Source organism: Pleurodeles waltl, chromosome 11, assembly GCF_031143425.1.
Source record: "Pleurodeles waltl isolate 20211129_DDA chromosome 11, aPleWal1.hap1.20221129, whole genome shotgun sequence".
NCBI classification, from domain to species: Eukaryota; Metazoa; Chordata; class Amphibia; order Caudata; family Salamandridae; genus Pleurodeles; species Pleurodeles waltl.
Window position 1 is genome coordinate 34,157,988 of NC_090450.1, and position 23,697 is coordinate 34,181,684.

At 42.9% G+C, this 23,697-nt stretch overlaps 1 protein-coding gene across 1 annotated transcript in view; it reads left to right on the forward strand.

The window, feature by feature from the left end:
• DVL3 (dishevelled segment polarity protein 3) overlaps nt 1–23,697 on the forward strand; it is a 308,433-nt gene that overhangs the window by 173,660 nt on the left and 111,076 nt on the right. The window contains exon 4 of the mRNA XM_069212937.1: nt 12,122–12,228. Within this exon, the coding sequence (XP_069069038.1) occupies nt 12,122–12,228 (107 nt within the window). The remainder of the gene's footprint in view (nt 1–12,121; nt 12,229–23,697) is intronic.

The following is a 23,697-nucleotide window of genomic DNA, read 5'->3' on the forward strand; positions in this document are numbered from 1 at the left end:
ATTCTCACTGACAGACTGAGCACTGACTGAGCAAACATCTTCCGTGCAGAACAGGAGGGCAGCACATGGAAACCTTAAGTGGCATATAGGGCTCCATTGCTTCAGTGCGACACTTTTTGCCAGCACTCGTGAAAATCATGTAACCGCTGACAGCTTATGTACTCATGAGAATCATGTAGCTACTGAGGGTTTAGAAATATGCGATAATCATCCTTTAGTTGCTGAATGTGTGCATGCTTGAGAGAATCCTTGGGGCTAGATACTCCTGAGAATCACTTAACTGCTGAGGCGTTAGATATGAGAATCATTTAGCTGCTGAGGTTTTAGACACTCTTGATAATATAGCTGCTGAATATTTAAATACTCATGAGAATCATTTAGCTGCTGAGGTTTTAGACACTCTTGATAATATAGCTGCTGAATATTTAAATACTCATGAGAATCATTTAGCTGCTGAGGTTTTAGACACTCTTGATAATATAGCTGCTGAATATTTAAATACTCATGAGAATCATTTAGCTGCTGAGGTTTTAGACACTCTTGATAATATAGCTGCTGAATATTTAAATACTCATGAGAATCATTTAGCTGCTGAGGTTTTAGACACTCTTGATAATCATACATCAGATGGGGGTTCAAGTCCTTCAGAGAATAATGTAGCTGTTGAGTGTTTAGACACTTATGTGACTGCTTAGGATGTAGATCCTCTTGTGAATGTTGTAGCTGCTGAGGGTTTAAGTACTTAAGCGAATCAAGTAAGAGCTAAATTTGAGATACTCCTGAAATCATGGGAAATTGAAGTTTAGATAACTCAGAATCTTTTACCCCAGGAGGTTTTAGATATCTATGAGAACCATTTACCAGCTGGAAAGATTGCTACTTTGGCCATATTTCTCATTGCATAGCTCTGTTATGTGCTAATTGCTAATCTTTTGACTACCTTTTCTGAATATTAGACCCGTGGGGCTGGAAGATGGCAGTGCAAGCGGGGTCTACCACAGGGTCCCAGGGGGTGGGCATTCTTATCCGCAAGTCTCTCCCACCACTCACTTTCCAAACGTGGGAAAATGTCACAACTAATGTATGTTCTGTCAATGTTCCTCCTCACCCCCATCGCCTCCATTATTTGATGTTGCAAGAACTAAGTGCTCTTCTGCTTGCAGTGCCTGAAGGCACATTATTACTGGGAGGGGACTTTAACTTGGTGATGTGTGAATACCGGGACCCCTCCCCGCCCCCGACCTCTGTGCTCCACCCACCGTCCGCTGCCTGACTTTCTTTCCCCCCTGGGCCTCACTGACCTTTGGTGAGCGAATAACACCAATATGCTGCACTACACCTTTCACTCAGGGGCACACAGGACTCTTTCCTGAATAGACCATCTCTTTACCCTTACACAACATCTCCATCACCACTCAGAAGTCCAACATTTGGTCAGAGGGATCTCAGACCACTCTCCGATCTGGGCAACCTTTGGACTTCAGAGAGAATTGGATTGGCACAACATTGTACTCAGCCTCTGGTACCTTAAGGTACAGTTTATAAGAAAGGGTATCATAGAGGCCACAAACCAATACTTCGCTCAAAATGAGACATCTGTTGACTCGCCACGGACAGTGTGGGAAGCTTATAAAACAATAATTATAGGGCAGGGTTAATCTCTAATCACAGGACATAAACGAGATCTGCGAGCTTAAATTGAGGCCGTTGAAAAAGAGTTGCTAGAGAAGGACAATTATCTTCTGCAGGATGACTCGCCTGAAGCCCGTCACGCATTACACTTAAAACAACAGCGGTATAGATACAAGGCTACTGATGCTGCTAAAACAAATTACACAGCAACACAACACCGCCTCTATGAGGTGGGTAACAAAGCAGGCAAACTTTTGGCCTAGTTGGACAGGAGGCAGGGGACGGGCCACTGGGTGTTAGAGGTGCGGACCGACTTGGGGGGCACAGGTGAAAGACCCACAGGAGATTGCCACTGCATTTGCCAGTTATTACACCCAGATCTACCCCCCGGTGGTCACTGCCACGGCGGAAGACTCTCAGGTGCTCCTGGCTGACCTCCGCCTTCCAGTCATTGACCAATCCGACAGGGCCCTCCTAGATAAGAAAATGATAGAAACAGAGGTAAGTCAAGCCATCCGAGATGTTAATCTGGGCAAGGCCATGGATCCCAGCAGAATGCCTGTCAAACTTTATAAAATGATAGCCTCCAAGCTAGCCCCTCACTTGCGACAAATATTTGAGGAGAGTAAGTGTATTGGCTCACTACCTAGTGGGCAGCGGCTGGCCATTTTAGTAATTGTCCCCAAGGAAGCGAAGCCACCCGATGCTTGCTTCTCATACGGACCTACCACACTCCTCAATGCTGAGGTGAAAATCCTAGCAAAGGTGTTGGCTTCCCACCTCCTTAAAGTTGTCTAAACCCTGGACCATCTTCCCCTGTGAATCAGATGTCTAAGGGCTGGGGTTGGGTGGGGTGGCCTCTGAGCACCACCAGACTGCTTTGAAGGGCACATTTGGCCCCTCCTTGCATATTCCGGTTTGCACGAGTTCAGGTACCCCCGGTTTCCACTCTTCCGTAAAACCACACAAAGGACAGGGCAGGGACCATCCCCCTGTTCAGCTCCTCCCCTAGGGAGGTGTACAGAGCTCTGCCAGGTGGTCACTTGATTCTGCCATCTTGGAGACAAGATCGGCAGAGGCCTCTGGGAGCATCTGACTGGTTAGGCCAGCTAGATGATGTCCCTGACCCTCCTCTGATAGGTGGATCACTTCAGAGAGTGACCAACCCCTTTTAGGGTTACTTAAGGGCTACCCTGTGGGTGGGTCCTCAGATTCATCGAGCAAGACTCTACAAGGAACTCTATGCAAGACATCTTCTGCACCTGGCCCCTGGAACCGATGCTGGTCTGCTTTGGAACTGAAACACTTCTACTTCTGGTGGGAAAGCTCCCTTTGCAACATTATTTCTCCTGGTCCTGCAAGAATTCTGCAACATCCAAGGCTGTGTATCTCCAGGGTCACAAGGACTCTGTTTGCACCTGGAAGCACAAAGGAATCTCCCTTGGAGTGAAGGAGTCACTCCCCTCCATCCACAGGCACCTCTAGACAGCATCGACCGGCTGGTTGGCTCTGCTTTTCCATGGACATCGAAAACATTGCTTTACAGGTTGGGGTCTGTGGCTCCCTCTGGGTCCTGCTTGTCTTCTGAACAGCCTGGGAGACTGTGGGCCCCTGCTCCTGCCACTGGATTGGACCCCCTGTCCACTGCGACTATTGCTCTTGCCAAAGTTTGTTGACTCTTCCTTCTGGAGCCTGAAGACCCGGTGTCCAGCACTCTGCAACGCAAAGGACTGCCCCTGTCCTGCAATCCCTGTGATGTGGGACTTCTGTTTTGATGTGCTGCTGAGGCCTACTTGTGGCTCGCTGTGTCCATCACCTGTGGGTCACACAACTTCTGCTGGCCTTCCTGTGTGCTAAGGGCCAGCCCTGACTCCCCTTCAAGGGTGGACTTTCCTGGATTTGCGGGCCCCCAAAACCTTGCAAATACTTCTTCAGCTCCTGCTTGCATTTACCAGTGCTTGCTGGTGACCTGGCTGGTCACTGACCCACCTGCAATCTGGTGACTGTTGAGGGACAGCTCATAGGCGACTCCTGGGATCTTCTGCAGCTCCTGGACCCGGCAGCTGGACTTCTTCCTCCATAGACTTGCAGGAACTTCGCCTCCAGGAGGGTGGGCATTACTACCTTTTCACCTAGACACCTCCAAGTGTGCTGAACACTGTCCCCTTCCTTTTCAGGGCCTCCACATCCAGAATCCGTCACTTTGTTCCACTGTCTTGATCTACAGATCGTGACAGCAGCTGGACAATCCCAGGTTTCCACTGACTTCAGAGAGGGTCCCTTCTCCCCTTTGAATCCGGGACCCCTGGTGTAAGTACTCCTGTATTCTGGGTATCCTCGGGTGTGGGCACTTTCCTAACTTCCTCTTGCCTGTTGGTTCTTCAGGGTCCACAGGGAAGGGTCCTGAATCACACAAACTCCAACCACTACTCCCTGTGTTAGTCTCTGTGACGACTGGGTAGGTAATTACCTTGCACCTGGTCAATTACCTTGCACCTGGTCACTGGGGACACCTAACATACTTACCTCTGGTGTTTCCATCTACTCCTAGCCCCTCACTAACTACCACACTTACCTTGGTGGAGTTCACTATTTCACTTTCCACTTACTTAGTAAATGGTTTGCACCCCCCCCGATAGGGCCCTGGGCATTTTATGCTATTTCTGTTGGTTATCTTGTGTATATATTGTGTGTAGATATCTCAAAAAAAGGGAGATATACCAATGTCTACTCTAGTAGTAGTGATGTAATCAAGTATCCTTTATTTTTTCAACACTTGTTTGGTTCTTTCTTGTAAGTTACTGTCTGACTACTGTGGTATTGCAAGTGCTTGACATTCCTCCTCTATAAGCTTCAGCTGTTCACCTCAGCTACCCCTGGAGAGCTTTTGCTATTTGGACACCTATTCACTATCACTAAGAGTTGCCTGGACTCCGTATTGGGTGCTACACCATAGGTGTATTCCATAAACTGAGCCAGCCTCCTACAGTACTGCAACACGCAGGACGGGGAGGGATCTTAGATCCTGTACCATGAGGCTCTTGTTGAATCGTTAGGGCATCTCCCTGGTAGCCGGCCACCTGGCAGAACAGATGAGCTCAGCCAAGCGTAATCTAGTGGATTATGAATGCTAGTTACACTCAGAGGTGGGGCAATGAGTTTTCCAGCAGTGTAGGGGCCACTTTCGACCTTCCTCCCAAGAGAGTGGATGTCATATTGGCAGCTAGGCATCCATTTGCAACTTGGTGCACCTCTAGACATCTACAGCCTCTGCAACCCAAGTTGCCAGATATACATTTTTATTTTTATCTTCATCCCAGCAAGGACTTCTTGTGTTCACTGCTAAAGGTAATTTATCAGCACTGTCGGCCTTTCTACAGTTACCCGATCAACCATCATTTTTTAAATCACCTGGTGTGATGAATTTTTTGAAAGGATTAACTTGCATGTTCCCACCCAAAGCACTTGTGATGGTACAATAGGACCTTAATTTGGTTTGCGCATATTTGATTTGTACACCATTTGAACCAATGCAGGTGTACAAAGTCAAATCAGAATCATACAACGCCACTTGCCAGCTGAGAAAATCATCCGTATCCATTCTGGTCCCTGAGGGTTTTCACGAGGTGAGGTATCTGCAGTTAGATAGAGTCTCAACCAGAAAGGGTGTTACTGAAGGTAAGTAACTTATCAATCCTTCCCCAGCAAGATCCTTGAAAGAGCTGTGGTGCCCCAATTCTATAACTCCATAGACCACTAGATCGCACTTCCGTTTTACCAGTAGGACTTCCCCTACCACTGTAGTATGTAGATAGTAACGCTACAGTTCTGCGGCATGAATCTTTTTCCGGATGCTGTGCATTATTCCACTATCTAGTGGTTTGATCCAGAAAGTTGTGTTCTAGTCTTTAGTTTTTTTTTTTCTTGGGGGCATCTTCGACCACCATATGGTGCTAGATACATTCCCTGTGTGACTTCGGACGGCGCCCTGGAAGTTCCTGTGCGTGGTATTAATCTACAGATTATTTTTTCCACCGTTGGGCGTGCAAGCACGACAGAGGAGCACCGAAAAAGTTTTGAATTTTTTGCAAAGTTTTTCTGAAAAACATTTCTGAAACCTAAAAGGGCATTGAGGGAGACAAAGATGTCAGTGAGAGGAGAGGGGAGACCTCGCCGTGCCCCCACCAGGGTAAACTGCCGGCAAACATCCTCGAGCCCCAGGGGAAAAACAACACCTCTGACAGAGAGTGAAGCGATAAGGGACAAGAAAGGGTCATGGAAAAACCCCTTTACAATTTTGCCCCAGTTGACATCATATACTTACAAAGAGGGACCCCTACAAGGTCTACAACCTTTGCCTACTGAAGGACCACAAGGACGAGGACTGCAAGGCCTGCGCCAAATTTGTGCAGTAGACTTCAAAGGTAAAAGGCAGGCAAGGACTTGAGCACCACATCATGGCAGTGGCTGAAAAGCAGGAATCACTCCGACACCTAGGCCTCTCGATTGATGAAGAGGACAACGTGGAGGAAGCTGAACCAGCAACAGGGGGAGACTCGGATGTCAATCTTTGAGTCCCAAGTGGAGAAGATTCAGTCTCAGAAGAAGAGGTCGAATGATGCCGAAAGCAAAAAGGTAAAACTGCTGAAAGGCTTGTACTCTAAGTCCTCAGATAAACTTCCTAAAGCAGCCTCGACGCAGAAACCAACGATAACCGAAGGTCAGCAAAGACTAAAAGAGACACACAGATCCCGACCAAAGGATACCGAAGGCTTTAAGGCATTATCGAAAGACTCAACAAAAACCCTCAATGACGATTGAGCGAGCGAGAAGGTGAGAGCTTCGTAGACGCCAGAGCCCACAACACCAAAAAGGAAACATTCGCTGATGTACGAAGCAGACCTAAGGGCACAAGACATCGAAAGGAAAAAGAGGAAGCTTGAATCAGAAATGGCTGCTCTCATTCAGAGGAAAAAGGAACTTGCTGATTCCTTGAAACAGTTCCATACCCCCACGAAACCCCGACCGCTACGGTTGCATAGGAGGATCAGTCGGCATTGGAAGCACTGGCGACCCCGGAACACCACGAGGAGGAACAGGAGTAGTTCTTCGAAATCGATGTCACAGAGTGTGGTCAGGGTTTAACGACTCCAGCCATTTCAAACAAACATGGCAGGACCTCGATGACAAGGGACCTGAAGAAGGCATAGACATTTCCTCATTGAGGCTATCCCCATCAGATGGCCTGTCCATGTACAACAGCCTGGCGAAGAGGGCTGCTGAAACCTATGGGGTACAACTGGAAGAAGAGAAGAGGAAAGATTGTGCTTCCTCCTCCAAAGCCTATTGCCACCCCAAAAGGGAAATCTATATTTGCCCATGTTGCCCAGCGTCCTGGATCAAGGTATGGAGGCCTTCAGGGAACCAGCCAATACAAGGGCAGTCACACCCAGAGTGGAGAAAAAATATAAGCATTCCACTCAAGATCCCCCCAAAACTACATCAAGGGCAATGTTCCCGCAGATTCAATTATCGTCACCACCTCAAGAGAAACAATGCACCCACCTCAACGGGGCCACCATCCGAGAAAGAAGGCAAGATCAAATGCTTTCTCCAGGAGTGGAAAAACATAACTACATGCAAATGGATCCTGAATATAATTTGTTGCAGGTACTTTAAAGAACTAACTAGACAGCCTCTCAAAAGACCTTCAAAGGTGAAGTCCTTCAAACGTGAGGATTTAAAAATCTCAGAACGGAGGTGCAAGAACTACACTTAAAAAGAACCATAGAACACATGCCAACACGAGAGAAAAACACAGGGAACTACTCACTATATTTTTTTAGTTCCTAAACAAGATCTAACCTTAAGACCAATCCTGGATCTCAGGTTTATAAAGAAATTCATTCAAACACAACACTTAAAAATGGCAAACTGGCAAGAGGTAATCCCACTGCTGCAAGAGGGAGATTACATGGCCATCTTAGATCTAAAAGATGCATGCCTACATATCCCCGTGAACCAAGGTCACAAGAAATACCTCCAGTTCGTATTAGACAAAAAACACTACCAATTCACAGTGCTGGCCTTTGGCATAAAATCTGCACCAAGAATCACCACGGAACATGTAAGAAGACAAGGAATCTATGTTTACCTATACTTGGACGATTGGCAGATAAAAACACAATCAAGGATCAAATGCAAAAGGTACGTGCACACATTACAACTCCTGGGTTTCACAACAAACTAGAAAAAGTTATCACCTCAACCAGAGCAAGTAAAGGGTGTTCCTAGGAGCCACACTGAACTCCTAGAAGGCAAGGGCATACCCAGTCCAGAAGAGGGTAGAGGCCATCGAGAAACAAACTGGCCTTTACCAGAAGGGTCAGTCTCTGACAGTGAGGACTATTATGACGCTCATGATGGCATCATGCATCCGATTGATCCTGCATGCAAGATTACATATGCCCCCCCTCCATTCAGAAATTAGTTTACAACAAATGGTCACAAGCCACAGGGAGCTGGGAAGATCTAGTGGTTGTCACAGCAAAGGTACAGAGGAAGATATAGCTGTGGAATCCTAAAAATATAAGCGCAGGGGAGATCCTTCCAAGACACCAGCTTCAACTGTGACCATAACAACGATCGCATCACACAAGGGTTGAGCTCATACCTGAACCTAAAAGTAAGTGGCTCATGGAAGGACTCGGATGCAATGTGAAACACGTCACTTACCTAGAGTTGAAAACAGTCTTTCCAGCTGTGAAAGCCTTCCAAGTGCACTTGACAGGCAGAACGGTTTTGATACAAATAGACAATCCAACCAGCATGTTCTACCTGAACAAAAAAGGGGGAACAAAATCATTCACCCTATCAAAGCTACCCCAATACATTTGACACTGGGCAATACAACATCACATAACTCTACAAACAATTCACCTACCAGAAGAATTCAACACAGACGCAGACAAATACGCAGACAGGAAAACTGCTCACACGAGTAGGAGATAAAGCAAGAGGCCATCCAAAGAATCTTCAACACTAGGGGCACACCAAGCATAGACTTGTTCGCCACAGCATCAAACACAAAATGCTAACACTTCACCTCCAGGTTTCCTCACCCCCAGTCAAAAGGAAATACCCTGTCAATAAATTGGGCAGGGAAATTTGTATATACTTTTTCTCCAACTCCCCTAATCCACAGGGTGCGGTTAAAGGCCAGACAATCAAGGAACAAAATCATCCTCATAGCCCCGGACAGGACACATCAAGACACAGTATTATATACCTCACCCACCTGCTAGACAGTGGCCTTACTTATGCATCACTAGAGGTACACCTGGCAGCAACAGTGACATACACAAGGGGCACATCGGCAACAAGCCTCTTTACATCTACAGTAGTAAAGAGATTCCTAGAGTAATCAAAATGGGTGGCACCACCAAGATCAGCACCAACACCTTTGTGGAACCTGAACACGATGTTAACACAGCTAATGACAGAACCATTCAAACCCATGCACAAATCGGATCTAAAATCACTTACCCTCAGAACAGCTTTCCCGATAGCAATCACATCGCTATGTAGAGTTAGCAAATTACAAGCACTTACAGTCTAGGAGCCGTACTTTCAAATACACAAGGACAAAGCCTTAGAACTAATCCACACTTCCAACCAAAGTTGGTGACGCAATTCCACTTGAATCAAAGCATATTATTACCGGCTTTCTATCAGGAAGCAAAAACACAAGCCAAAAGGGCCCTACACACTTTGGACATTTGAAGGGCTTTAACATACTACCTGCAGGAAACCAAAGAATTTCGCAAAGGAAACCACCTTTTCATGTAATTTGCCAAAGCAAACAAGCGATCCCCAGTATCTAAGGCGACCATCGCCAGATAGATTGTTGCTACCATCCAATCTTGTTACACAAAAGCTGGAAAACAGCTGTGAGGCCCAGAGCGCACTCAATCATAAAGAAGGGCGTCACACTGGCAAACCCAGCAAACGTACCCATTGAGGAAATCTTCGCTGCAGCGACATGGGCATCAACACACTTTTGCAAACCACTACTGTGAGGACATTCAGATGAACAAGGACGCACAAGTGGGTTAGACGGTACTACGACACCCATTTACCAACTCATCTGCAGTTCATCCCAACCAGCCCAAAGAAAGGGATACCGCTGTATAATTTAATACATAGCATGTGAATCCAGAAAAGGATTCCTGCTGCAAAACAAAATGGTTTCCTACCTGTAGAAGTAGTTTTGCAGCTTGAAGAGTTTTCTGGATTGACATGTGACCCACCCACCTCCCCAGAAATGGGACAAGAACCAAACAAGTGGAGAAGAAAAAAAAAGAGAGAGATACGAAAGAAAAAAGAGTAAGGAAAAAAGAATCTGAAGATGGAGACCACGCACAGGAACTTCCAGGGTGCTGTCTGACCTCACACAAAGGAAAGACCTAGCAGCAGTGGTGGTCGACAATTCCCCCAAGGGAAAAAATAAATAAAAGACTAGAACACAACTTTCCAGACCCAACCTCTAGATGTCGGAATAATGCACAGCATGTGAATCCAGAAAACTCATTAAGCTGCATAACTACTTCTACAGGTAAGAAATAATTTTGTTTTTTGGTGATGCACTCCAAGTATTGGACTAAGGTGGCCATTGTCTTTTGTGCCCCCTCGTTCTTCTGAAGGCCTTTAATACTATCATCCAAATACTGCATTATTTGCTGGCCTTCCATACGAGCTTTTTCAGCACAGTATCTCCCTGGTTCTCGTTTCTCAGAAACGGACAATATGTTTGAATGCACTCCTGGATATCGCCCACTTTCACCATCAACCGTGGGGCCCTACAGAGCTCTGTTCAAGCCTTCTTAATCTCCTCCGATAGCGAAGAGAAATACTGTTGGCTGAATATGACCTCTCGCTGCACCAAGAATCTGACAATACTGAACCTTCATTTCTCATCAGCATCCATCTTTCTGCGCCTAAGGCTGTAGCTCAATAATGTTACTTTTTTTAAAGAGATGTTATTGCTTTTCATTTTCACATACAAGGTTTATGCTCGAAGATTGCTCCATCTAATTTGTTTATTAACGTTGGTCGAATGTAAAACATCAGATTATTTACATCCATAGCATTATTAATTTAGGGTAGAATATGGTAGCACAACATGCAACAGGATCAGTTCAGTGCATTAAATGTAGTGTAAGCACCGATTGTATGTGACCAAGCTACTTACAGTCCTGGGAAGCTCCCCTCATGGGGTGTGTCCTAGTGGAAGCTTGCTCTAATCGATATGTTTACTGATGTAATTGTGGAGTCTGAAAGGGAGATCATGCAGCAATGCGTGATGAGGCGCGATCCCTCAGGTGTAGAAATTCAGTCTTTCGTCCCAATAGACTACGCAGTGTTGTGTATAGGGCATCCCCCCCCCTAAGTATAGCCATTAGGATGATGGGCTGAATTCAGGGGGCACCCTGGTGGCCACCAGTTGGCCCCTCTTCGGGGTCTCTCAAGGAATCTACCAGGGCCTCCCATGCTCGGGGTGTCTTAAGAGTGCCTCGCCCCCCTCTTGGCATCTCGGATTCAGACCTCAGCATCGTAGCCCGCCCATTCAATGAGCTCCCCGTTCCATGTTGATGCTCTGAGGCCCCGTGGACTCTTCCAGTTGTGGGCGATTTCACTCATTCCCAGCACAAAGGCCAGGTCTTGAAACAAACTAGTGACTTTATTCTTGGTCGTGTGGGGGAACCATCCCAGGAGACAGTTCTGTGCTGTGCATGGGACTTCCCTTTCAGTAGTTGTGGAGAAGGTTCTGGCGACATCGCCCCAGAAGGCGTGTAACTCTGGGCAAGCCCAGAACACATGGTGAAGCTCCGCTCCCATTTCTCCGCACCTGGGCTTTTCGCCTCCGCTGTCCCATAATACTTGCTTATCTTCCCCAGAGTGAGGTACGGCGTATACAACACGTAGAAATTAATCTAAATACTGTTACATGTTGGATGTCGACGTAGCCTTCACCCTAATCTCAACCATATTAACACCAAGTTTGTCCTCGTAAAGAACTTGCACGCCCCAGTCCCAAATTAAGGCCTGGCTCTCCTTGAACGTAACTTAAAAAAAGGTATTAAAGACTTTTGAAATTCCCAAAGAGGCAATGTGATGTTCCATATGTTATTGGTTATTAAATAAGATATGTATGGTTGCCTTCAGAGTGCCTTTTGATTCTACCAAGCGCCCTGTAGAGTTTTCTTTTGGGGAATGATTGGACCACAAGCAGGTCTTGAGTAGAACTTTCCTACCGGTGGAAGACATGGTGACCAGCGGTGGGCGGGTTGTGGTGGCAGCTGTCTGTGGTGCCATTGTGTCCGAGGCAACTTCCACCTTTAGAACATGCAAGTGAGCCCAGTTGCAATGCCTTGGTTCTGCGTTTGTGCAAAGTTATGACTTGTTTTTCTCTGCGCCCCTCTTTCTGCAGCCCAAACACTGGAGGCAGTCAGGAGAATCTGGCGAACGAGACCGAGACGGACTCTGTGATCTCAGCCCAGAGGGAGCGGCCCCGCAGGAAGGAGGCCTCCGAGCACAGTGAGTTATCAAAGCAACCTTGCAGGGACTGGTTGGTAATACTAGCGCCTGAGGGTTGTTAATGTGTGCTGCCCTTGTAGAGACAAGCTGTGAATACTGGAAACTCCTCTAACATCTTCTCACAGACGAGGACAGGCTGAGAATCCTGGCTCTGAGGCTCCTGTAATATCTTCCTTCTCACAGACTAGGACAGGCTGTGAATCCTGGGTCTGAGGCTCCTGTAATATCTGATTCTCATAGACAGGGACAGGCTGTGAATACTAGATACTCCTCTAACATCTTCTCACGGACGAGATCAGGCTGAGAATCCTGGCTCTGAGGCTCCTGTAATATCCTCCTTCTCACAGACGAGGACAGGCTGAGAATCCTGGGTCTGAGGCTCCTGTAATATCTGATTCTCATAGACAGGGACAGGCTGTGAATACTGGATACTCCTCTAACATCTTCTCACAGACGAGGACAGGCTGTGAATCCTGGCTCTGAGGATCCTGTAATATCTGATTCTCATAGACAGACAGGCTGTGAATCCTTGGTCTGAGGCTCCTGTAATATTTGCTCTTCATAGACAGAGACAGGCTGTGAATCCTGGTGTGTGAGGAACCTTCACATCTACTGCATTTACAAGGAGATGCTGGGAATATTGAGCTGTGAGATGCTGGAATATATATTCCTCCTACTGAACTGGTTGTGAACACGGAGTCTCGTGCTCCTGTAATATCTTCTACTCATATACAGGTATCGACTGTGTATATGGTGAGCGGACGTTCCTGTATACTTGCTTCTTATAGACAGAGACAGGCTGTGAATACTGGCTCTGAGGCTCCTCTAATATCTACTTCTCACAGACGTGGACAGGTTGTGAATACTGTGACTGATACCCCTGTCACTACTTCACAGAGCCAGGCTGCAAAAACGATCTACAATTTCTGGATATACCATGCAGTTTCCTTAATCTGCTGACTTCTTATTTAATTTCCTTTTGTACACCTACCGCATTTTCAAACTTATCTTTTATCCCCTTTGACCTCCCTTTCCAATGCACAGGCTCATTTTTGCCCAGGCCCTGATTTTGTGTATCCCTTTTCCTGCTCACCTTTCTCTTACATCACTCTGTCAAGTCTCCCTTTACCTCCCCCAACGAGTGTGGTTTCATTCACCCCATCCCTTTCCACCCTCCACTCACATATCTAAGTCCTCTCTTCCCCATTCTACACGCCTCTGTTTGCATGTGTCTCCGAGCCTCCATGTCTGCCTGCTGTTTCTCCTCTATCGTTGGATAGTAGGTGGAGGGAGTGATGTCCAGAGTGCCATGGAACAAGAAGAGGAGGTGTGCAACCTCAACTCAGGTGTGCAACTAACATTGTTAGGGTGGGTGCAACTGATACAGAAGGTCTGCGTGAATTCAGATGTTCTCTCTGTAAAGTTTGGCAGGTGCAAACAGCCGAAAATTGACACAGGGAAATTGCAGGGTTATATGTTGGTTAATTTCCCAGAATTTTGATCCCTGTGCAAACTCATTTTTGCACATGGATTGGAATTTAACCCCAACATAACCAGTGTGTTACTACTACCCTGAATTACCACGTTTATTTACCTGCAATTTTGTGTAGTGCAAACCTTTTGTTTTTCAAGTTATTCTACAGCAGTGCTTAATTTGTGCTGCTGTTTACCAGTGCTTGATACAGATGTCTTAACACTGGCACTTGGACAGTCTGCTGTGTGGGGGCGCTGGCCTATTATAATTGAAATGAGCATATCAACAGCGTGTTTAACAATTTAATATGTATTAAAAATAGTGCCAGTGTTTATAGGCCATTTTTACAGTTTTGGATGACCTGAAATAGTCGATGCTGTCATATTTGTATAAGTGTGATGCTTAGTAGATAGCAGCAATACTGGCATTTGTGCCCCTACACTTTTTAAAAATAATTAAATCAGTATAATCTGAAGTCTATAATTAGGGAACATGCATAATTCAACAGTGGTACCTGTTGTAACATGGGGTTGGATAACATCTGTCTGACGAACTGCAGTCATGTACATGTCCAAAACAGGGATAAGGCACTCAGAAATCGATGTACAAATCATCTATGCAATGTAGCAACTAGAATAAAATTGAAAATTTACTATCAGCAGTTGAATTAGTTGTTGGTCCATCAATATCTAAATGAAACACCAGTTTTATAATTCCCACATGGCATTGTTGCTTGACTAGTAGCGCTTTGAGTTCTCTTTCGAAAGAACTGTGCTGACCGGAAGGGGCATTGAGGTCCAGATCCTACTTCTGCTCCCTGAAAAGAATTACCTTAAGCTGCTTTGAGGTTTTTAAAAGCTGATGTTTCTAGGAGTCGTGGGTCTGAGATTCAGAATGATGTGATCTCTGGTGTGGTTGGTGTATCAGCTAGGAGTTAGCAGATACTTCGTACATGCATCATGGAACGTGCACACCAGCTTAAAAACATGTTTTACTTTTATGAAAACTCGGTTCTGTGTGCACAGTAATTGGGGTTAGAGCTTCTTGTCCTTGAAAGTGTTCATTTTGATACTGCAGACAAAGTGGTATGTGAGCAAAGATATGAATTGACAAAAGTCCCCTCTATAAAGCCAGATTGCATTTGTTCTTAATTCATTTTTCTTCCCTGAAATATAACAATGCAGAAACTCCTTATTGTATTATCTTCTTAGATCCCAAGCCAACGCTTAGCTGCCCTCACTAAACATAATAACTGGCTTATAGATTCCTTCAACTGGCCCTCAGATATGCCAAGCTTACCATCTAGTGCTTTGAGCCAGCCCTGTGAGGCCAATAGCATCTCCTCAAAGACCTCCTGCAGGGGTCCGAAGTGTTCACCCTGTATTCAGGCAGAAACCGCTAACCATTAGAGGCCTTGATTACACTCTGAAAGATCTTCAGCTGGCCTTCAGACTTCCCTGGTGGCCATTAAGCACAATCGGGCAGTCCCCAGGGACTGAAGCCTGCCACCAGGCACAAGTAACCAGCCCACAGCTTCATCCCACTCTCAGATGCACCCGACTGAGCCAGCATTGACCCTAGTCTCACCTCCCAGATTGCCCTTAGAATCCTTAGCCTGAGTTCAGATTTCCACGGCTAGCCTTGAGAAACCCTTATCCCATCCTCACCTGCTCTCACATAGACATCAGATTCGCACAGCTGGTCCATAAGTACACCAGTTAGCTCTCTGGGACAACCCCACCACCCCTCCTTCCCGGTCGCCTTCATAAACAACCAGTTGGTCCTTAGTGGCCATCTGTTAGCCTTCAAACCTGGTCCTTCAGAAGAATTTGTGGGGTCAAATGCAAGTGGGCCCATGTTGTACCTCTGAATCAATAACATATTAGCGATAGCAACTATATGGATTCACAAAAATAATTTTTAAAAAAATTCACAAAAATTCTTATTAACTAATAAAAACACAAATATCGATAACCAAAATATTGCTGTTAAACAAGATCTATTTTTACTAATACAATAACAAAAATATTGGAAACCGAAATATCTTTAAATTCAAATAAACATATAAATTATCAAAAATATCGCAACACACAATATCAACTACATTAATCTCCAAAAATAAAAACATTTAAATACTAAACATTAAAATAACAGCATTTTACATTAACAAAGATAGTAATAAACTTAAAAATACATGTGTAAATATTCTAAAAACATTATAAAAATTTCAGATCACTAAAATAAACTTCAAACACCCCAAAAAATTACACTTCAATACATCAAAATATTATTTTATACAAATATTTACCACAAATACTAAAATTTTAAGATTAAAGAAAAATAATTGTGAACATATGCACAAATAGTACATCCCAAATAACCCAAAAATAGAAATGATGTATTCAACATTATAAAATAAACAGTAATTAGTGTTCACCATAAAAGGTAATAACAGAAATAACAAGCACTAACCAATAAACTCAAACTGTAAAGCAAAGTAATCAATAAAATGATATTATCAATGCCATTTATATTAGAAACGGCACAAAAAATCTAACTTCTTACTACACCAAAAACTACGGAAGCTGCAAGACAATTCTACTTTGCCAGATTTGCCAAAGACAATCTGAAAAGAAAAGTGGAAGAGTACATATAACTACCTTCTAAAGTAAGTAAAACATTTATTTAAACTAACTTCAAAACTAATTAAAAACATAAACTAATAACTAACTAACAAAACACTCTACTTCTTTTAACTCTTAAACTGTGGATACCATACAGAAATTACAATACCTGTGAGAAGCTCCTAATCTACTGAAAATTTACAGCAATCACATATATGGAAAAAGGCACACAAAGAGTAAGAAAATAAAAATACTTCTACCAACACACCCTAAAAACCTAAAAATAAATAAACTCCCTTAGCCTGCACTAGCTACCAATAAGCAAACGTTTACAATAAAACTAATTGATAGTTTTGTTCCCATCAGAAACTGAGCCATCCGAACCACATTACAACACCTCCAATGAAAAACCAGAAAATAAAGACTGCAATTACCAGAAAGAACACATATGTAAGAAGAAAATAGAAACCAGTACCATAATTTTGTATGTCAGTAATAAATTAACAATTCATTATTTGTGTTATTGCCTATATAGCAGAAAGAACAAGATACATCACATGGGCTACACTTGCAGCTAAGAAAGTACAAGCACAGAAACTATCAATTGGAAAAATACTAAACGCTACTTTAATGCTTGCTGTGGGGGAGTGACTACAAAATATGTTGTTTTTAATATAAGAGAAAACAACCAGCCCACTAATGTCACCAAAATCGAAGTAAGGTATGTACTACACACCTTTAGCGAGCAACCACTAGCTCCCAAGAGCCCACAACTAAAATACTAAAAGATATACTCCTAAAGTTCCAACATCACAAGCCAGTTACCAGCAGTACCTACCTTAAAACACTTAATAGCACAAAATTAAAAAGCCACCAGTGATAGCCCTCCTGCCCCTAGAAGATACCAAGATATAGAAATTCCTGAACATTTATCCACCACACAAAATGAAGAATCGTTCCTCTTACAAGATAACATTAACAATGAAAAATGCATTACAATTAGGGCCCCCGGTTTTATGGTACTTATTTTTAACATTTCCGTCTGTATTTATCCATATTTATTTTTTGGCCATTTTATTAGTATTATCCATATTTATTTTGTGGTTTGAAACCAAATGGAGTAGCAAAATGGTACATTTCCATATTTATTTAACTGATAAAAATGCACTCATACATTGATAGGCCTGTGGCACTTTAGCAAAGTAAGCAAAGCACTACATCCACAGTTAAATATTAACATTATACACAAATGTATGTTAATATATGTCTGTATTTTGTGACTCTCATCCTGTTTTTCACATCCCATGGAGACTATCTGCTTAGCAGTTGGTCTGAAATTTGTCAAATACAATCAGGGGAGTCACTCACAAGAAGAACAATTGTCTGTATTTTTCTGCTTTCAAAAATAAATACAAACAGGAAACAGATCGTTTTCTGTCTGTATTTATCTGTAAAACTCAGTAAAAACAGAAAACAGGGAGCCTTAATTACAATATTTGCTGCAGCAAATAACTTACTAAAACTAAGCCATGATGATGGATGGGACATTCAAGATGTGCCCCACTCAGATATACATCATACATGGTGAATGTCAAACCAATAATATACCATTCGTATGCACCCTATTAAACAAAGTAGCACTTACTACGAACTACTAAACCGCATTAAAATTAAAACAAACTACTCCTCACATAAAATAAAAATTGATTTTGAGCAAACCATGATCCAAACTATCCTTTAACTATACCGACACAAAGCCATACAAGGCTGTTGGTACCATTTTAGCCAAAGCATTTGGAGACCCCTCCAACAATCTATACTAAGGGCCTGACTACCATCTTGGGAGATGGGGTTACTGCATCACAAACATGACAGATATCTTGTCCACCGTATTACGATTCCATTATATCCTATGGAAATAGTAATATGGCGGACTGAATATCTGTCATGTTTGTGATGGAGTATTCTATTCGCCAAGATCGATATCTGGCCCTAAGTTTAGATAATGCAACAGCCAGCCAGTTTACCTTTGAAATGAAAAACAATTATTGCACTAGCCTATGTCCCTGTAACAGAAGTAGCTAACCACTACAACTTGGTTATAGAACTTCTACCAAAATAACAACCACAATCTAGTCCCCTAATGGTTTGCATTGAAGACACTTAGGTTGGCAGGCTTCACTGATCTGGCCACGGACACAAATGCAAATTCCAAATACAATGGTGGAATGTCTATGACAGCACCGTTGCTCAAGAAGCCAAAACCAATGATGTATTAGAACAGTGGCACCATACCTTCCATTCTTCACTAGCCAGAACCAAACCTACATTCTGCAAATTCATAGAAGCCCTACTTAAAGACTAAGCTACCAACAGCTACGAATGTAACAATCATTAACGCAAACTTAACCTAGATTAAACCTAAAATTGGTAAACAAACCAATAGAACATACAACATGCTACAATGCAAAATAAAATTCTTTATTAACAACGACTGTACACTACTTAGAATCAATTGCCCAAATCCTATTATAAAGAATGTATATCTACACAGTAACCAATAAACCTAAGACAAAATTCAAACTAGCGTAACTAAAATATTTTGAACTAAATACTAAACAAATTATTTTTATACATTAGTCAAAAAAGCATACAACTGAAATAGCAAATAAGACTGATTCATAGCAATATGTGTATTAGTCAAAAAATGAGTTGCCAACCTCAAACCTTAATGTTACAAATAAAATCAAATGGAATCAATCAAATACAACACATAAAATGTAATATAACAAATACCAATCACATCAAATACATTATAAAATTAAATATTTCCCACGCTAAAAAAATAACAAAAATAAAGCTTGCTGTCAATCTTCATCCGTATCCCTTTAATCAAAAATATAATCCATCATAAAGGAGAAAAATCATCCAAAAAAAAAACCCCAAAGAAAAGGCAAAAATAAAACAGGTGCATTTTAAATCCAACAAAGCAATCCAAAGTCTTAAGGAACCATAAAACCCAGAAAAGTGTATGAAAAAGAAATACTCTTGGAAACCCAAAAGCTCAACGGAAATCAAAATTAAAAATATTGGTTACCTAGAAACCAAAAATGATTTCCTTAAAAAATGCAACATTCAGACATTAATATGATAACTTTGGGTCCGTAAAGCTGTAAAAACAATACAGTACCCACCTACAGAAAATTATGTCTTGAAACGTAACATAAGCATTACAATAAAACTATGCAAAACACATAACATTATATCAAATAATAATACATTACTACTAAACGCTACCTAGGCCTTACTCAGAACACTAGTGAACAAAATAAAACAAACTACAAACAAACTTTTTTAAAAACTAGAAAGCAACACTATAACTATAATTTACTATTACTCCCTGCTTCCCATCTATTCCCAAAATCCTAGAGGACACCTTAAACAAGCATTTGAAATGCAATAGATCTTGCGTTTTCCTGAGTTGGAGCTATTGGCATTGTAAATTCAGAACTGGACTTATCTTGCTTCATAAATTGGTCAAACCTGTCTCATAATTTTGTATTTTCCTGCCACGTTTTGGTGGTCACTGGCGGCTACTGACATCAGAAATTACAAACCCTTGAGGAAAAATGAGAAAATGCCTGCACTACCTCGCATTGTGTAAATGTCTGATTAAAACCTGGAAAATAAGTCTGGAAAAGTATTTTTATTTTAACAGAATAAAGAGTCTTGCAAGCGTTCTTGCCTCGCATTTCAACAGCAGAGTAGCCTGAGAATATCAAACGCAGGCAGCTACCAGCCTAAAACACCCGCAGTGAAAGGAGAGCACCAAAGAAATAACAAAAGTAGTCAGTCACAGCAACAGATAACGAAACCAAAGTGGAATAATACAGTAGTTCGTCACTGCTCTGAAACAGAAAAAGGAGAAAGAAAAAGGCAGAACTGACCACAAGCAAGCAGGAATTTTCAAAGGCCACTGCAACCAACAAATGTATTCCTTTTAAGCTATAGGAAGTATACTAAAAGTATACACGAGGTTGAACGCTTATGCTCGACCTAAAAAGGTCTTACCTGATCTGCGGATCAGCAGCTCTTTCTCACATCTCATTTCCAGGAAACTTAATGAAAAATAAACACAAATAGACTAGATTACGAAACTTAATGTAGGGGTAAAAAAAATTCAATTTTAATGAATCTCAAAATATAGTTATATAGAAAATGTTTTAAAATGTTTACAAATTTTTACATAATGTAAAACAATTCAATAAATCATTTGAAAATATGAAACACTTATGTAAAGTATAAAATAAATACTACAAACAATAAACAGTTTAGTGTTATTTAAGATATGCTTGAAAAAAGATATAAAAGTTCTCAAAAATGTATGTGAAACTAGAGTGTATATAGCTATAAAAAATAAATGTACCACACTTGAAAATATAAAATAAACAAGCATTTGCAATGCAATTGGTCTCGCATTTGCTTGAGTTAGAGATATTAGCGTTGTTAATTCCTAACTGGACTTTTCCTGCCACATAAATGGAAAATAAAATGTAAAACAGTTGACATAAGTGAGCCGATTCTAAGCGCCATGGCCGCCACGGGAGGGACACAGAAGTTCATTTGCAATCAAACGTATCTGCAATCATGCACTTATCCATGTAACAGGGGCAATCTGCAAGGCGGTAACAAAACCGCCCCAAGGAGGGACAAATGTAAAGCATTTACCAATGATGATAAAGGATTTTTGAAAGGCAACCCCACGAACGAGTGAAAGTGATGGGCGTGAGGTGGGCGTGGTTAAAAGCCCTCAGTACTTACAACAGGTCAAAGCTCTTGTGCCCTCGACCTTAAACATGAAAAATGTATAGCTAGTCAAAAATTATCTACATGTTTTTTATTTAATATTAAAATGTAAAATATTGTTTAAATATAACAATGAAAATGTTTTCCTATGTGTAAAAATGTATATTTAATTAAAAATGTATAAATATACATTGAATAAATGTTAGAAAAATAAATATTCCAAACAGTGTTATGTTCCTTTATTATCTTAAAAAATTAAAAATATTAATAATGTATGTGCGAAATGCAATACCAACTTCTATCTAAACTATTTAGGAGAAGGAGTTGCACACAAATGGGATTACATCAACTATTACAACTACAGTTTAAACCATTTTGGGGAAGGAGTTGGACTGTGAAAGGGTTACATTTACTAGTCCCACTTCAATCTAAACCATTTTAAGAAAGATGGTGAACTCTAAAGGGGTAACGTTTACTATCCAAGTTCCATAGTAAGACATCTTACATACGCTTTTTAACAGTACGGATATGAAATAACTTACAACCCAATCCTGCCTAATAAATATTGTAATATAATTAACAGTATAAATTATCTAAAGAGATTATTTTTAATTGATAATTGTATTCAAAATTATCACTAATAATTAACAAATGTCATAACTACTACATAAAATCCCACATTAACAGTAAGTAAACAAATGATAAAATACATACATCAATTTTGAATTACATATTTAAAATACCATGTGTTAATTATATAATATATAACAATTATTTTTGAATACACACATAAATATTTATCTGACAGAGACTTGTAGTTGCAGATTCCTTATCTTAGAATTTCCTCCAGGAGTCAGACTGGATCTGAAGATTTTTCTTCGCACAGTACTCTTGCGGGCCATCAGGTGGTGTCGGCTGACTCCACATCCGTCGTGGTCGCCGTGATGACAACGCAATCGTACATAGGCGGCACGCTGCCGCCAGTTCTTTTCTTTCCACGCCAGCCTAAGCGCAGATTCGGAGAAGGGCTAACCTCAGTCGTTTTTTGACTGAATTTTTGACGTTTTGTCAAACTTTTTCGACCACCTTGTGCGTCAACATGTCGTCCCGGAAGATCGGATTCAAGCTGTGGGGCTCCTGTCACTGCATGATGTTGGTGACGGATCCGCACCTCGTATGCTTGTGGTGCCTGAGCATGACCACGACCCGAAGTCGTACTCCAACTGCCGGGCCATGGACCCGAAGGCTTTGAGGTGAGCGGTCCCTAAAGCTCATGGCAGCCTGGTGCTTGGCTCCTCGTCGCTCCCGGTCTCGCTCTGGAGGAAGGTCATGAGACCGCTCGCGGAGCCATTACCACTCGTCCTCATCCCACTGCAAATTGTTGGGATACTTGGGTCACAAGAAGAAGTCCTCGAAGAAGATGGCACTGCTCGGACAAAGCGACGCGGGAGGAGCGTTATTGTTCTAGGCCTTCATCCTCGGAGCCTGCTTCTGGGTTGGCTCAGCGTAGTATCTGAGAGCTGGAGCCACCCCTGCCCAACTCAGGGAGTTTTATGACACCATGTCACCATGTCCCTCATCTTTGGGCAGTCTGGCTCTCCTGTGATGCCTTCGGGCCCAGTAGGGTAGGTGGGGGCTCTACGGGATCCTCACCAGTAGCTTCGGCCTCTGCTCCGAAGGTCACCCCGGACCAGAGCCGACGGCGGTTATGCCATTGCGACCTTCCCCAGCGCCAGAACAGAAGCCGATGCTCCTGATGTAGGTCGGGCCCATGATCGACGTCGCCCTCATACTGATTCCTGACTCCGACCTGGAGCTGGAACAACGTTGTCCGACACAGATACTGACTTCTACGTGGATCTCACTTATGCCTATGGGTAAGGTGATATTATGGAGGGGTCGCGGGAGCCTTTGGAATGCCAGCTAGATGACCCTGATGTAGACTGGGCTCAGGAGATGGGTGAGGCCAGTGGTCTCGATACCTCACCTGACACTGGCATGCTTTCTCCCACTACCGTGGCTACAGAGGAGGGAGCCTCGTATTCAATGGTGGTGAGAAGAGCGGCTGAGGTCCTGGGTTATGAGTTGCCTTCCGCACTGTCAAGACTAGCCTCCTGACCGAGGTGGTTAAGCCTGGGGCTTCCAAATCTGCTTCCTTTTGCCCTTCAATGAAGCCTTCACTGATGTCCTGCTGGGGACGTTGTCTAAACCCAGCACAGGGGCTCCTGTCTACAGGGCAATTGCCTGTTGCCATAGTCCTGCGCCTAAAGACCCTAAATTCCTTACCCAACATCCTTCTCTTGATAGTTTGGTCATCCAGGCTTCTTCCTCTTCTGGGGCATTCCCTTCCACACCCCTGGACAGGGAATCAAACCGACAGGACCAACTCTGAGAGAAAATGTTCTCTTCTGGTATTGCTGTCTGTGAACACTGCATGCCTTTTGGGCCGCAACTCCCATTCTTTATGGGATACAGTCACGCAGATGCTGCCACAGGGCCCGGAGGAGACCCAGGCCATTCTTTCCCAAGCTGTTGCTGACGGGAGATATGCAGCCAGGTTCATGA